General features: G+C 37.6%; 1 protein-coding gene across 3 annotated transcripts; it reads right to left on the bottom strand.

Moving 5' to 3' along the window:
• Positions 1-717: 717 nt before the first annotated feature.
• On the bottom strand, positions 718-16573 carry LOC116464485 (dynamin-like 120 kDa protein, mitochondrial). 3 transcript variants are annotated; one of them, XM_058435079.1, is made up of 12 exons: positions 16308-16571; positions 15530-15643; positions 10758-10832; positions 10564-10638; positions 10165-10236; positions 9983-10081; positions 9509-9640; positions 8025-8097; positions 7851-7923; positions 6468-6583; positions 4370-4434; positions 718-3703 (listed from the first exon to the last, which is right to left on the bottom strand). In XM_058435079.1, exons 1-12 carry the CDS (start codon positions 16377-16379, stop codon positions 3623-3625), a joined length of 1047 nt encoding a protein of 348 aa, XP_058291062.1. In that variant the 5' UTR covers positions 16380-16571; the 3' UTR covers positions 718-3622. The 3 variants fall into 3 exon arrangements, with proteins under 3 accessions (XP_058291062.1, XP_058291064.1, XP_058291063.1); XM_058435080.1 differs by lacking the exons at positions 718-3703; positions 4370-4434 and adding an exon at positions 5721-6213 and having other exon boundaries at positions 16308-16573; XM_058435081.1 differs by lacking the exons at positions 8025-8097; positions 9509-9640 and having other exon boundaries at positions 9982-10081; positions 16308-16569.
• Between the last annotated feature and the right edge of the window lie 446 nt (positions 16574-17019).

The raw sequence follows: 17019 nt of genomic DNA, 5'->3' as shown, positions 1-17019 counted from the left end.
ATAAAAACCCTTATACTGTGAAGCCACTCCATCCAGTTATGCTTGCTATCATCTAACAATTTTCCCAGCCTACATTCTATGTTTTCGTTTGTTTGTTTTCAGACAGGGTCTTACTCTGTCACCCAGGCTGCCGTGCAGTGGCGCAATCTCAGCTCACTGCAACCTCCACTTACTGGGTTCAAGCCATTCTCCTGCTTCAGCCACCCAAGTAGATGGGATTACAAGTGTGCACCACCATGCCCGGCTAATTTTTGTATTTTTATTAGAGACAGAGTTTTCAGCATGTTGCCCAGGTTGGTCTTGAACTCCTCAGCTCAAGTGATCTGCCCATGGGGGCCTCCCAAAGTGCTGGGATTACAGGCATGAGCCACCGTGCCTGGACTATATTCTGTGTTATTATAGGTGACTTCTCTATTCCAGGTTTTGCCATCAACCGGGGATAACTTCTACTAATACACAAAATATAATTTAAAAAATATAACAAAGGTAATAGTTTTATTGCCTTCTTTACAGAAACTTTACCTACATTCCACTTTAATTAATGAAATACTTTTTAAAATGGATCTTTTAAATTTAAAGTAGAGGACTATTATAGTCCTTATAATAATTTCAACCAACACAGAAAATGTAAGAAGTACACCATAGTTCCTCTTTTATGAGATAACCACTATTTATGGCTTTATTATTTAAAAAATTACATCTGCGTTAACTATTTGTGGGGTGCATTTACACAAGTGGTTCATAATTATACATACTGTTTTATAAATCCTTTTTTAAATCTAAAAGTATATTGTAGTTGTCCATGTCAACATCCTATACTTTTCAAAGGCCACTTCTATCCATAGAGCAGTAATCTGCTCTTTATAAACCAAATACTACATAATCCCAAATGGGAAACATAAATTGCTTTCCATTTCTTCACATTTATTTAAAAAACCAAGGTGAAAGGTCTTATGTGTTCATCTTTGTCAAATATATCATTATTTGCATATATTCCTAGCAATGTAATTACTGAATATAAACATACTCATTATTTAATAGACTCTTCATTATCTACACAAATCATCACTAAATACTGTCAATTCTATCTTTTAGGTAACCTCTCAAGTATCTCACAAGTGTCTCTTCTCTACCTGTATTACCATTCACTACCCAAGTTTAAGCCACGATCACATCTTGCCTAAATTATTGCAACAGCCAACTGCCTCCTTGCTTACAGTTTTCTCTGCCCGTATTCCATTTTGCCTACTACAAAGACCTTTCTAAAATGCAAACCTGACCTAATCCTCTTCAGTGACCACCCTCCCCCCACTGCTTATGGAATACATACTAAGCTTCTGAATATGGCTAATAAACCCAATATTTTGCTTACATCTACTGTTTTATCTCCTGCCTCTTGCCCCCATTTATGTTAAAGCCACAGGACACAGCTACCTGTGTCGCCTTTCTTGTTCTCATCTCCTGGCTCTTACCATATTCCTGCCTCTGCCTTAACACTTATTCATGTTTTAAATTTCAAATTATGATAGTGCAAATCTTTGATTTCTGAAGTCCGAGAATTTCTAAAAATGTACCATAGTAACATTTTTAGAAAAAATGTAGTTCTGTGAAGCTAGCCAGCCATCCTTCAAGAAAAGATATGTCTACATTGATGGTCACATGATGTTAATGATATCTAGATATCTCCTTCTGAATGTCAGTGATTCCTTCTTGAAAACCAGGCACAGCGTAAAAATGCTGAGAGCCTATTTCCTACTATAATGTATTATATGTCAAATCTATACCCCTAATAACCTTCCTAAAACTTAACTGAAGGACAGTGGAATGTCTACAAGTAAATAACAAACTGTCATATTATGACATAAAATACTCTTAACACTTTCCAGATAACCAAATATAGATCAAACAGTCTTATGACTTAAATAAATGTAAACATTTTAGGCACTGTCCTAAAATATCACATAGGATTATTCAGCAAAAAGATACCAATAAAAACTTCAAGAGAACATCAACTATGTCACAATAATAAAATATTTGGAAAATATTTGGGGTGTAACGCACTTGAATCCAACGTGGTATGAACAGCTAAGGCTTGGACCTGCTATTCTGATTTATATTTGTGTTAACATAACATTTTTTCAGCCTCTACAGTCTGAAAAAACAGAGAATCATATATGATCCGGCAGTTTACACAAATCAATCTCCAGCAGCCAGATGTCCTAGTTCTGACCCTTGCCTTTTCAATGGGCAATCTGGTGGTATGCATTCACTGTCCCTTCACAATTCTCTTCAGTTACCTTTGTATTAAATAAGTTACATTTATCTTCAAGGCTCACTTTAGTGAAGAAATACTTTGATTTCAGGGTTGCTCTGTCCAAACAAAACTAACCTTTCCATTTGATGATACCAAAAATTAATTTATAGAAAGACCACATTTTCTCCCCATAAACAGCATTATTAGTTGTTACAGTTTACATATCACTTTTATATACATTAAATACCCTCATACAACCTAGCAAGGCAACTAGTATTATATTCAATCTGTAAACCTATATATCTCTTTGTAACTTCAAAGCTGACTGACACAAAGCCATGGAACTGGGCTAAGATAAAAATAAACATAAGTTGTGTCATAACAATGTTTGATTAATCAACAAGAATAGATAAAATTAGATCTCTTTTTTTGGATAAGGAATGGAGATTAAAAACAGGCAAATGTGGACTACTTGAAGACAGAAGAGGTTTCACCACTGAGGAAGAAACGACGGAAATGAGGAAACTAGTGATGTTGAATTCAAATGTACAGACCAGATACTACTGTCTAGGCTCACTTTTGATAACCTTTAACTGAGTGAATAGACTAGGTACAGAAAATATTTACAATGAATGGCAGTGAGGATAGTTCTGCTCCAAAAATAAATTCTTAAAAATACCACAGTCTTCATTAGAAAGATAATTTCTGCATGAGGAATTTGTTAATTAACATGTGACGACAAAAATGTCAAGGCTATTTATACATAGTTTGTTTTACTGTGTCTCATTCCACTGAATTTAGGAATGGCTAAACTTACATAAAATATAAACTGAAGGTAACAGTTTGCCTTAGAAAAGATTAACATAAAAATTTTTCAAAAAGGTGCATTTACTTGCTATTTTTAAAAATCTCAAGTATTGATAGCATTAAGTTCAAAATGTGATTTGGATACAACATATTAACCACATGTTACAGAGAGCACTAACTGTTCTTACTGAGAATGGAGAACCTGAACATATATACTAATCTCCCTTTATAAACCAATTTTGACAGGTTGATATTTACCTAAAGTACAATTTGATGAAACTTTTGCCCAAATGATTTTACAGAAATCATGATTATGTATTTATTAAGTGTAAGATAAAGAAAAGGCAAAGAAAATCAAGATTTAAAAAGAACATGAAGAAAGTCATCTTCCAGAAATGGTTAGACTACAAAGGTAGTTAGATATTGTCAAAAAAATACACTATTACGTTTTTGCCTATGAGCCAAGGCAACAATAAATCACTGCTTTATCAATCTAAGTTTTAGCATTTCATTATAACCTGTATAGTAAAGTCTTTCAGAAAAGAGATTAATATCAAATACTTACCAATGTTTCGGTGTAACCTGGCTCAGACTGATAACTTCATCAAGGATTTCATTTTTAGCTTTTTCAAATAGTTCATTCTAGGCAATATAAATACAAGTAAGTAAGATTTCCGTAAGACAGTAAATTTACCCCAGCATGATTTTCAGAGATAACCAAAGGGAGGTTTTTGACAGGCTACTAGGCTGAATTTGGGTTTAAATATACATGACTAGCAAAAATGCACTTCCAGTGTTTTTTTTAGGAATGCCATTATCCAGATAAGGACAAAGAAACCGACATTAATATCTACCTTCTCAATTTTGAATGCAGTTTTTCACATAACACTTGTTCACGTTATGTGAAAGCATCAATACGTATTAATTTAGTACATCAGTAACTACATATTAATGCTGTGTTTTATTAACTAATGGAGATTTTAAAATCAAGGAAAAACAATGTTTAATTCCCACTAAATTACATGAATACACGAATTCTACAAAACCTTTAAAGCATATTCATTACCTTCTCAGAAAACACTTTCAACACTTGTTTTGACATCTTATAATCCATTTTTAATGTTATATAAGAAATAATTTAAATTATTGTAAGAGATAACTGCTCCTAGAGATGTATTCTTACAAATTAGTAGTTACAGTCAAAACCAAAGTAATTTAGCTTATCAGATGTCTCTCTCAACATAAATTTAGTTAGCACACAACATTAAATTAAGATATATACAAAATACATGAGTATCCAAATATTACCCGGTCAAGTTCCCGCAGGCGAGGATAGTTATTCTTCCATTCAGTTTCAAGGTTAAAACGTGTTGCTGAGGAAGAAGGAAAAGTTCAAGTTTGATGACTCTCCTTTCCAGATGTAGTGGTTAAAGTGGTTAAAATACATATCCTTTGTATTAACTGAATTTCTGAGAGTGTGCCTATGACCCCTTAATACTCTGGGATCTCAACATGTCAGAATTTCATTTTTGCAATAGCTTTCAAAACCATTCTCCCTGATTCTAGTTTCTCCATGTTAAATCCATTAGCACACAGCTGAAGTAGTTTAGTACCACAGAGCTGCTGAGAGAATGGACTCTGCAGTTGTACCACCAACAGCCAAATCCCGGGCCTATTACCCATGCTGTGTGACACTGGATAAGTTATTTGGGTAAGTTACTGTCTTCTGTTTTCTCTTCCATAAAATAGAAATAAAAGTAATACAAGGTTGCAGAGGGACTAACTGGGATAAATAGGTAGGATCAGGTAGGATTTACATATGGGAAAAGAGAAAGCAAATATATTCTCTTCAGATAAAAGACACTGAGCAGGAAAGTGTGGGATTCAGGAAATGGTACCACGTAAATAAAGTCCAGAGGGCTCTGCTTCCCAACACATCTGCTCTCTTCGCCCTCAACAGGGTGAATCTGAATTCTCTATAGTTTATTGTGTACTTCCAAGCACTAGCAAACGTTCTCATCTGTTTGAACTCTGCAAATGTGTTCCTAGAGATGTTTCCTCCGAAAGGAAAAATCTTGCTCTTGTATAACAACTGAAGGTTTGTATTCTTCTATTTTCCAGATATTGTCTAATTGTAAATGAACTACCAAGCAACTTTTTTTTTTTTCTGTTTCTCTTGTGTGTTTTCTTTTTTGCACACAAAACAATAAACATTTTCTAAAAGTACATACAAACAAAAAGATGCATATCAAACATATTAGGAAGGTTGCCCATGGGAAGACGGGGAATAGAAATGGGGGGTGGGAATTAAAGAAAATAAATGAGAGAGGGACTTTGTATGGATCAATGATAATAACTCAATCCTCTATTTGACAAAGAAGAAGGAGAAGGAAGAGGAAGAAAAAGAAAGTGGGACAAAGGATCAGAAAGGGAGGAAAATAGAAAAAATTAGAGTATGACTCCAGGGTAGACCTGTTTTGTTGTCGCTGGGTTGGTTGGTTGGTTTGTCAGTTGTATTTTTCATATGTTTCGCCATGTTGGCCAGGCTGGTCTCCAACTCCTAGCCTCAAGTGATCAACCCGCCTCGGCCTCCCAGAGTGCTGGGACTACAGGTGTGAGCCACCACGTCCAGCCCCCACATTGCTTCTGGCCTCCATGGTAGACCTCCCAGACGGGGCGGTCGGGCAGAGGCGCTCCTCACTTCCCAGACAGGGCGGCCGGGCAGAGGTGCTCCTCACTTGCCAGACGGGGCGGCCGGGCAGAGGAGCTCCCCACCTCCCAGACGGGGCGGCGGCCAGGCAGAGGCTGCAATCCCAGGACCCTGAGAGGCCAAGGCAGGCGGCTGGGAGGCGGAGGCTGCAGCGAGCCAAGACCACGCCACCGCACTCCAGCCAGGGCAACACCGAGCACCGAGTGAGCGAGCCTCCGTCTGCAGTCCCAGCACCTCAGGAGGCCGAGGCGGGCAGACCATTCGAGGTCAGGAGCTGGAGACCAGCCTGGCCGACATGGCGAAACCCCGCCTCCAGGCAAAGGAGAAAAACCAGGCAGGGGTGGTGGCGCGCGCCGGCAATCCCAGGCAGCCCGCAGGCCAGGGCAGGAGAATCACGGGAGCCGGAGGCAGGGAGTCTGCAGCGAGCCAAGTGTACTCCAGCCTGGGCCACAGAGGGAAGAAAAGAGAGAAGAAAAGAAGAAAGCAAGGACGAAGGAAGGAAGGGAGGAAGGACGGACGGACGGACGGAAGGACGGAAGGACGGAAGGACGGAAGGAAGGGAGGAAGGGAGGGAGGAAGGGAGGAAGGAAGGCAGGCAAGCAACTGTTAAAGGAAAGTGGTACAGAATCGTATGGATGCTGAAGGTTGCCAGCTAATAAAATGTCTTAATTTGCTTCTTTAAAAAATCCAACTTACCTTTGAAACTATCAGCCTGTTGTTCAACGGACTCTCGTACCATTTTCCAAAAGCAGTCTGATACTGCAAGGCTTAAATTTCTTGTAGTCACTTGGTGTGCCCTTAGCATGCTTGTCCTATTAAAAAAAATAACAAGAGCTAAACTATATTAAAATGACAAAAAGGACAACAATACTACCACCAAGTCTGTGAATGTGCTTGCTAACAGCCACTCTTACCTTTTATACCGGCGCTGTTTAATAAAAATTTATGTGATGAGGGAAAACTTCCAATATGGTAGCTACTGGCACACTGGATTACTGAGCCCTTGAAATGTGTGGCTAGTTTAACTGAGGAACTGTATTTTTAATTTTATTGAATTTTAACTAATCTAAATGTAATGTTATATTTTATTATTATTATTATTATTTTGAGCTGGAGTCTCGCACTGTCGTCCAGGCTGGAGTGCAGTGGCGTGATCTTGGGTCACTACAACTTCTGCCCCCGACCCCCTCAGGGTTCAAGCGATTCTCCCGCCTCAGCCTCCTGAGTAGCTGGGGTTACAGGTGCCCACCACCACGCCCAGCTAATTTTTTTTTTATTTTTAGTAAAGATGGGGTTTCACCATGTTGGACAGACTGGTCTCAAACTCCTGACCTCAAGTGATCTGCCCGCCTTGGCCTCTCAAAGTGCTGGGATTACAGGCGTGAGCCCCCATGCCTTTAAAAAGAACATGAAGAAAGCCATCTTCCAAAAATTAATTTAATTCCCGCTAATTTAAATTTTAATAACTACACAAAACTAGTGATACCACATTAGATAGCACAGTTCTACGTGTTGTCAGTGCACTCCCAAAGCATGTAAGATTATGGTTTGCAAGAACTATCTTGACTTACCATACTAACCTAGAACAAACACACTTTTCTATTTCCAGAAACTCGACATATAAAGTTTTAGTATACAGTAATACAACTGGCCTTTAGCTCTTTTTGCTTATCTTATCTCCTGTCAATATCTATCCAGGGATACTTCTTTGACAACCCCACTCCAACCTTCCCTAATACTGTAAGAGAAATATGTACACATATTTAAAAGTGAAAGTGTCAATTTTCTAAAACCACTTTATAAGTAAAATAAAGTAAGAGGCAGATATCTATGTTGTCTTTCGGTGCCCACGTCCAAGGAAGCATGCCAGTATGTATTGCACCATGTGATAAACTGCTCTCAATTCTGTCAAAAAGTAGCTAAGGACTTGTTTATTAGATACAGTTCACTACTTGGGAAAAATCCTAGAAATCCGATGTTAAACTAATGGTTATAAAACCTGATCTTTTAAGTGAAAACGGTTCCATTTAAGCTACTCTCCTACTGTAAAACGTTTAAACGTTTTAACAAGATACCTACTTCAGGAGCTTTGAATTCTGAAAAAACTCTTCTTCATATTCTCTTATAGCTTCAATGCTTTCAGAGCTGTTCCCTGGGGAAGAATGATGGTCAAATTTTCACCAACAAAATTACTCTTTATTATTTGAAAACAACAGAAATGAAAATAAGTTATTATAATCCATCTTTGCATACCTTTTCCTGTTACAACAGCAAAATAACCTAAAGCTTTCATTGGGAAGAGCTTTCCTTTAATTATCTGCTGAATCTATTTTTAAAAGTGCGAAAAATTAATGTGAGATATAGTTTACATAAGTTTTAAAAGCATAATATACAATTTAGAAAGTAAAATAATGCTATACATGTATATAGTTAAATAAATCTGCACAAAAGCATTTAAAATGTTTTTCCATTGCTATTTGAAAAAAATTCACTTAATTTTACTATATTGAAAATGTATTATTAAAACACACGTATCGAAAACCTGGAATGATGTGTAGTTCTTTAAAGTCAGACAGACCTTAGTTTGAATTCCTGCTCTGCTGCCTAGCAGTTATGCGACCTTAAGGTTGGTGAGATTATGGGACAATATGATACAGTGCCAGGCATGAAGCACTCAATAAATGGTAGTTATTGTTATTTTTCCATACTCTCTTCAAGTATCTAAATTCTAACCAAGCTGGATTGTCTTCTTTTACTCCTTCCTCCCCTCCCACCTTCTTCTTTAATATTTGGATCTACTGGTTCTCAACCCTTTTAGGATCAAAAATCCATTTCTAAACGTGATAAAAAAAAAATAGACTATGTACCCAGAAGAATGCATATTTGCACAGAGACCTTTCACATATGTTAGAGTTTCTACCCCCTGAAGCCCATTCAGATTAATAATGGGATGAGAATCCCTCCTTTAAGACAAGTTACACCTAAGCTAATGCTGAATCTTTTATACAAAAAGGACTGAAATAAGCTTCAGTTGCAGCTCAGAAGAAATATAGACTCACTATCCTAGAGCTGAAAGAAATGAAAGGAATGAAGAAAGATGGGGAGGAGGCCACAGAAATTAGTTTCTGCCTCACTTCTCCCCTTCTCCATGTCAGAACCATCAATACCGTGGCAGGCCTTACCCTTAAAAAGAAGGCAGAGCAGAGGTTATGGTGGCTACCTAGAAAAGGGTTAACACAGCAGGCCTGAGACTACTATCCTTAAAAAGGCCTGCCCGCCTTTGGCTGGTATCTGAAAACTTAACTGGTAAACAGTTCCCTACACTGATATAAACCTCTCCCTATATAACAGTGGCTCACTACTCAAGTAATGTGGTTTAATTATAACATATGCTTTCCTTTTGGGAGTATGAAATAATTTTGGTCCAGGAGGATGCCGAAACGACTAACCTCCAATGAAAACCTTAAGAGCTGAGTCTCTAACAAGCAGCTTGTTGCTGGAGGAATTAAATGTGCCCTGTGTGAGTCTACCGGGAGTGAACTAGTGGAAACGTGAGCCTGGTTTCCTTCAGACTTTCATATCATGTACCATTTCCTTTTGTGATTTGCTTTATCCTTTCATTGTAATAAATCTTAGTTGTAAGGTGTTTGTTTGTTTGTTTGTTTTAATAGCAAATCCCTATCACATCTGGAGCTTTTACAAAGAATCTATTCTCTCAACAAAGAATTTGACCTCACCCTGCTTGGACTGGCTACATTTTTCTCTGCCAGGTCTACTTTGGTCAAAACGAATATGGTTCTCCTTCCATGAGGGTCCATTTGACTGACCAAGTCTGTAACAATACTGCGTTCAGCATCCACAGATCCATCCGAAAAAAATTAAAAAATGACACTGTGGAATTTTAAGCTGTAAAGTAGACTTTTAAAACTTAGCACAAAGTATACCCCTGTGTCTACATTATAGCAAGAAAGATTTTAATACATTTACGTTATTTACTAAAAAGAAATCCTAGCCAATAAAAATTTCAATGATGCTTATGTAAAACTTATCAAAATAATTTCAACTTCAATTTAATTTACTAATAAAATGAATACGAAGGCAAAAGTGCATTTATCTCGTATGTTTACATAACACAAACTACTTAATGCAACGCTTGGATTGCTAAAGAAGAAAACATATCAGTACATTAAAATCTTTTGATATGATTTACCTTGAATACATAGTATGATGGCATTAGGATTCTGCATGTAAGCTTTGCTGATACTGAAAATAGTTTCCTTTGTGTCAGGAGCCATGCCTGATGTCACAGTCTTAAAGAAAAAGGTTTTAAATGTCATTATAAATGCTTCACACAATAGGAATAAAATAAAATACATGTTTTGTATATACTTACATTAATCACACCTGGCAAGTCAACAAGCACCATCCTCTGTAGTCCAGGGCCTTTCACATTTAAGGATATGGTCTACTCAGGAAAAATAAAAATAAAATAATGCTAAATTTTGGGGGGAATTTGTTAAGAATTTTTTTTGGTGAAATACATTCTGAAAATTCTATATCTCATCCATTCAGATAAGATGTTCACAAAAATGGTATTCTTTCTCTGATCCTAAAAGTAATTATTCTGGAAAATTACCCACAAAATGATACATTATTTGGAATTTTTTTTTAAAAAGCTCTACATATCTTGGAACAGCAGCAATCTAAACATCAATACCAAGATTATGATTTATTTGAAATCATAAACATTTAATTTCCATAAAATGTGACTGAAATGAATTGCAGCCCTTACCTCAGGGCTAACGGTACAGCCTTCTTTCACATTTTTCCTCATTTGACGTTCTATTTCATGTCTTAATGCTGCAAGCTAATGGAAAACACAAAATCCTAAGAAAATCTTAATTCACAAATATTCTTTAACTGTCTTTTATAAGCTCATCCAGGTTATAAAATTACACATAGCAACCTTAGATGAATTTTACTTACATCTTTGGTAAGACCAAACTCCCGAGAACTATCTTTAAATAGGGCCACATGGTGAGGACCTTCACTGAGAGTCACCTGATAGTAATAGAAAACTGAGATGTAATGATGTATTTATAAGTAATATTAATTCCCACAGCCCTTATGTGGTCTAGACAGGGCTACTGCATTGCACAAATCCAAGAGTCCCTTCACACTACTGCTGGTGCACCCCCTGAAGCTGTCAACATGGTAGTTTTGAGAAGACAATAATTTTGTATTTGTATTGTTTGTATATATGTCATACATGTTGTGATTTCCCAACAAGAATGCTGGTTCCTTTATATCTCTCATGACCTAAAATGCTGCTGCCTCTTTCTTTCCCCAGTCAATGCTATACACAGCACTAAGCCCAAAATCATCTCTCTAAAACTTGAAACACTAAAAGGAAACCTTGCATTTAACCTCAAAGATGAATTTAGGTAAAGGACAATTCATTCATTCAACCTCTATAGAGAGTGAACTATGTGTCAGGTGTTGTAAGTGGGGAAACACAGAGCTGACTGTCCCGGTTTTAGACCTCATTACATGCTGGGAGAAATATACACAGACATAACAGAAGAGAGTGACAAAACCTAGGGTGCCACAGAAGAGAATGGAACTGATGATAAGGGAGCTATGACAGGCTTCACTCAAGGAGTGATATTTGGGTAAGAAATTTTGTTTTGTTTTTTTTGTTTGTTTTGAGACGGAGTCTCATTCTGTCGCCCAGGCTGGAGTGCAGTGGCGTGATCTCGGCTCACTGCAACCTCTACTCCCCGGTTTCAAGTGCTTCTCCTGCCTCAGCCTCCCGAGTAGCTGGGATTACAGATGCCCGCCATCATGCCTGGCTAGTTTTTTGTACTTTTAGTAGAGACAGGGTTTCGCCATGTTGGCCAGGCTGGTCTTGAACTCTTGACCTCGGGTGATCCGCCCTCCTCAGCCTCCCAAAGTGCTGGGATTACAGGCATGAGCCACCGCGCCCAGCCAAGAAATGTTATAGCAATGTATATCAACAGTCAGTGGTTTCACAAGAACTTCTAAACGCCTAATTGACACTTTTCTAGCTTCTCTCTAGTTATTTTACTTTAAAAATACAATTCCTTCTACTGAGATTAGCTAAACAGGCTAAATTAAAAAACAATAAACAGCTCTTTGAAAGCTGTTCAGCTATTTTCCATCAGAGGATTTGCTGATTTGTAGCACAGGGCAAAGGCCCAAGAGAAAAACTTAAAATGTATAGCAGTTTCACTGGGTTGAGTAGACAAGATTGGAATTCCGAGTTATCAAGCAGTCACGTCTTAAGGTGCCACAATCCCAAAGAAAAATGAACTGCAGAAATAAACCTCCAAAACAAAACCCAACATCCTGTGCACAGTTTCCTTTCACAGCTTTCACATATTAAGAAACCAAGCAGAAAGAAGCTGCTAAGGAGGTTAAAATGCTAAGCTGGGATTTTGGCACTTTCACTGCTCTGGGGAAACAAAAAACTGGAATTCAGCGTGGGTCAAGGAGAAGCTCTAGTAAACGGTAAGGGACAAATGACAAACCGGAACGAGACCAGCCTCATCTGTTTCAAGGAAACCTGTTCACACCCTGCCTGCCAAAATAAAATTAATTCCTTCTTGAAGTATCATCCACAGCTTCTACAATTAGGGTGCCAGTAACGATGTAAAAGGTAGGTTTCTTTCCCATGTTTTTACAACTGATTATTGAACAGGATATGAGGTGTAGTCTGAGGTTCATTTTGTTTTTATCTCTAGGTTAGATGTACCCCAAATTCCCATCGATAGTAAAATGGATATGTAAAGTCTGGTACATGCACACAGTACCACACACAGAACTAGTAACCCATAACACGATTCAATCCATAGCTAGACCCACAAAAGTGCAATCTGGATGAATCACACTAGGCTGCCCATATCCTGTTGCACTTGTAAACAGATTTCATTTCTTGAAGATTTCAGCATCAGCCTTACTGTCTTTCTCCCACTATTCTTGCCATAATTCTTGGTAATTTCAATCTTCCCATTATTCTACACCTACCCCCACCAGCTGAACATGAAAAAAACAAAACACAATCATAATGATTCATTTAAAATTTATGTCCACAGAACTTAAAGGGACTTCAGTCCAACTCAGTAATCCTAATATCACTTGACTTTCTGCACTGATTCACTCCTAGAGTCACCACAATCTGTTAAAAGACTTCACTTGTTCTTCCTGCCTCAGTCTTTAATCTCTTCTCCTTTCTAATTAACAGCTGATCATCTGGCTTAGTATTTCACTGAGGAAGCAGAAGCAATCAGAAGGAAACTTCCACACGTTCCCCTTTCTTGCCTCCAATGGTGAACTCAATGACTGGTTTCTATGTTCACCTTCCTTGATGGATCAGCAGCATGTGACCTCACTGAGCACTCCCTCCTCCTCCATATTTTCTTTTTGTTTCCCTGACTTTGAGCGCACTGCCCTGCTCTGCTTTGCCTCTTACTATACTGGTTGGGCCTTCACACATTCCTTTGTTATTTTCTCTTCCCTCGACATCTTAATGTTCAGAGTGCCCAGAATATACTGCTTGCTTCTGTGTCTTATCTCTACTCACTCCCTTGAAGATCTTCTCCAGTAAGATCATGACTTTAAATACTACTTTTAGATAGTTGACCATGACTCCTAAATATATGTCTCTGGCCCAGACGTCTGTCTAAACTTGCATACCCAACTGCTTGTTATCACCACTCAGCAAGTCCAAAACGGAACTCCTGATCTTCTTCCCCCAAACCTGATCCACTGACAGACTTCCATGCAAACTACACCCTTTAATTTGTTCCGGCTAAAGACCCTGGAGCCATCATTGATGATTGACACTCTCTCTCTTTCTCCCCATTGCTTTTCTTCTCTCCCCTCTCCATATCAAACCTGTCAAGAAATCCTGTTAATTCTACTTTCAAAATACATTTATAATCTATCCATTTCTTACCACTTTCACTGCTACTTCCCTAGCCCAAGTATCACCTGGATACTCCAGTAGCCTGGACTCCCTGGTTCTACATCTTGGCTACAACTATTTTCAAAAGAGCAGCCTTTTAAAAGGCACTGTTGTTACTTTGCTCGAAACCCTGCACTGGCTCTCCATTTTACTTAAAATAAAACGGAAGTCTGTACAATGGCCTATAAGGCCTTATTGATCTGTTCCTCCCTGCTCTTCATTATTCCTCTAACGTCATCATTTGCCCCGACCGTGGCTAGCTCTTCACCCCGACCTGACCACACAGGCCTCTGTGTTGTTCCTTGAACACGACAGCCGCACGACCACCTCAGAGGCTTTGCATCAGCTATTCTCCTTGCTGAACACAGGATATCCTCAGGACTACTCCCTCACTTTCTGCAAATCTTGGTTCAAATGCCACCTTACCAATGCAATCTATGAATACTCTGGGGCACCCCCATTCTCCTTGCCTGGTTCTGCCTTTTCTTTTTGTACAACACTATTGCCTTCTAACATACTATACAGTTATGTATTATACTTATTATCTATTGTCTGTCTCCCTCTACTAGAACATACCCTCCATTATGGCAAGGATCTTCTTTGTTGTTGCTGTTTACCAACATATTGCCTAGAATGCTGCTAGTACATATTAAGCATTCTGTCAATATCTGTTCAATGAAAGACTCTGCAGCCCCATACCTTCTTCCTGTGACCATGGAGAAATTGTCAGTGCTCCTAGATACGGACTAGTACGCCAAGTCACAAGCTCCTTCACCTCAGTAACTTTGCTCTTGTAATTTTCCCTCTCCCTTGCATCATTCCCCCTCTTTATTAGATCATTATAATCAGCATATAAACATCTTTAACCCTTTTCCCACTCGCTCTGACAATATTTGCCAGCAGTGCTTTGCAGCTGCAGCATTTGCCCCAATATAACTCTGCCATAAAATATCTCGCTTTTATGATTATTTTCACATAGCTCTAGTATACTGACTTTGGAAACAAAAGACATCATTCTATTTCAAGCATTCCGTTTTTAGTAACGGTATGACCATTTACAAAATACAGTAATTTTCAATAGTTGAAAATGTCAAATCCTAGAAAATGCAGAATTCCTATGTGTGATGTTTACATCATTCTCAAAAAGTTGTTGGCCGAAGATTAATTTGATAAATCTGACTTTTAAAAAACAGACATTCTGATGATTGAGACGATTCTGATGTTAGTACTGTTTAGAAATAACTCTAAGAACCGTTTTTATATTTTATTTTCACATTGAAAATTAGTCAGATTTACTTCAGCTTCAGAGAGTGTGTTTACGTAAAATTAAATGAGCACTGGTGTTGAGCTGCACTTTTTTTTCTAAACAGGAAAAGGGTTAAAAACCTCCCCTTAATCCAACAATATTCAATTGCTACTGCCTCATTTCTCTGCTCTTTTGTCACAATAAAACTAGAAAATTATCTATATTCATTGACTCCACTCCCAATATTCTCATTCTCTTAACTTCTCTCTTATCTTATTCAGAATAAAATCCGAAGGCCTCCCAAGTGGGTCTCTGTCATCCTCTCCTACCACTCTCCCCTCACTCAGCTCCTGCCACACTGGCCTCCTGGCTGTGCCTCCTACTGATTTCCACACTAGGGATTATTCCAAACACGATGTATCAATTCCTTCTTTGGTGAAAAGTCTTCATTTCAGCACAATGAACAGGTCTCACTGAAGCAGTTACTCTCCTAGGGAACCTCACTGAGATGGCCTGTTTTCTTACCTTAACTGGCGAACGTGTCATCATCTCCCCAGATCCTCTCGGGAATATTCGAGCCTGGGCAATCGTTTCCAACACACTAGTCTTTCCAGCACTCTGATCTCCAACTACAACAACCTTCCCACAAAACAAAGAACACTTATTCATATTTTTCTGATACCAAATTAAAATTAAATCCTATGTGTAATGCTGCTGAGTTTTTTAGTCTTTTAAAATTTCTACAGGTGAAAAAGTATTTTAAAATCTGTAAAAAAAATGCTGATTGATACATGTGTGCACACTGAAAATAGGAACAGCAAAACTATAACTGGATCCACTGCTTATAGCCTAATTTTTATTTTAAAAACTTGTGCTCATTTAAACCAGCATTTCTAAATCCAGGTTATTAACTTTCCATAAATCTTTTCCGTAGCTAGTTTACTGTTTAAAAACACATTTTCAATTCTATTAAATTTCACGCATATGGCTAATTTAATCCACTGTTCAGTATTTAAATATTACTAATATTATGACTATATAAAGCCAAATATCTTCCTTCATAACACATATAGTAACTCATAAATATAATGTACTTATATTTATTAATATTTATAATGAACTAAAATCGTCAAATAATATTGCTTAAGACATTACTTGGAATATATAAGATTATATAAAAAAATAAATGCCTACATCTAGTATGTATATATGTGTATGTGTACATATATACACATAATTTTTAAGAAGCTAAGCTGCTGCTTTTTTTGCTAATTGGCAAGTTCACTATCAATTTTTCACGTACCCGTGGCAGATGATCTTGTGTATTATAACTGGCATCATAATCAGAGAGAACATCAAGAACTTCAGAATACATGTCAATCAAAGATTTCTGTAAGAATTTTAAAAAGTTATAATATAAAACAGTGAAAGTAAAGAAAAAAATATAACAGATGTGTCAAGAGAAAAAAGTGATAAATTCAAATTGTTTTTCCATAATCATTGTATTGTTTTCTCAAATTACATAAATACATCTTCATAGTAAAAACTAAAATAGTACAGATTAAAAGTCCATTTCTCATTCAGTTTATTTAGATACAATGATTTAATAAAGTTAATTAATTCAGGATTTCCTAACATTCTAATTAAGTAAGATGGAAATTATTACTTAATACTGATGAGCTAATACTGAATGCAAGAAAAGACCATTAACACCAAAAAGGCAAAATAAGGTGGTCAGGTAACCAACTGACAATGAAATTATTCTTTGCCAAGTTTGAGGCATGCATGAGAGAGAAACAGGAGAGAGGACAGAGAGCACGTGCAAGCAAGCATCTGAATGAAGGAGAAACCAGGAAGACTGTTAAACCGGTAAGGGTGGTTAAGTATCCGCTGACAACTGGGCAGGCTGAAATATGAGTGTAGCAAGGGCAAATATCCTGTATCGTTTCTTGCTGTAGAATCAGAGTTGAACGTGGTGCTTTGCATTGCGTGTAACAAGCTTCATGTAATTATTT

Source organism: Hylobates moloch, unplaced genomic scaffold, assembly GCF_009828535.3.
Source record: "Hylobates moloch isolate HMO894 unplaced genomic scaffold, HMol_V3 SCAFFOLD_809, whole genome shotgun sequence".
NCBI classification, from domain to species: Eukaryota; Metazoa; Chordata; class Mammalia; order Primates; family Hylobatidae; genus Hylobates; species Hylobates moloch.
Note: the sequence above shows the minus strand (reverse complement) of the source record. Positions and strands in the feature narration are given on the sequence as shown.

Bases quoted from the DNA above. Each gene is read 5' to 3' on its own strand.
- LOC116464485 (XM_058435079.1), bottom strand. From the start codon at position 16,379: ATGTATTCTGAAGTTCTTGATGTTCTCTCTGATTATGATGCCAGTTAT. The intron at 8,098-9,508 runs GTGAGGTCAAAT...TTTTAAAAATAG, and splicing joins ATGTAGCCAGTCCAAGCAGG to ATTCAGCAGATAATTAAAGG. The intron at 3,704-4,369 runs GTAATATTTGGA...TATATTGCCTAG, and splicing joins GCCTGCGGGAACTTGACCGG to AATGAACTATTTGAAAAAGC.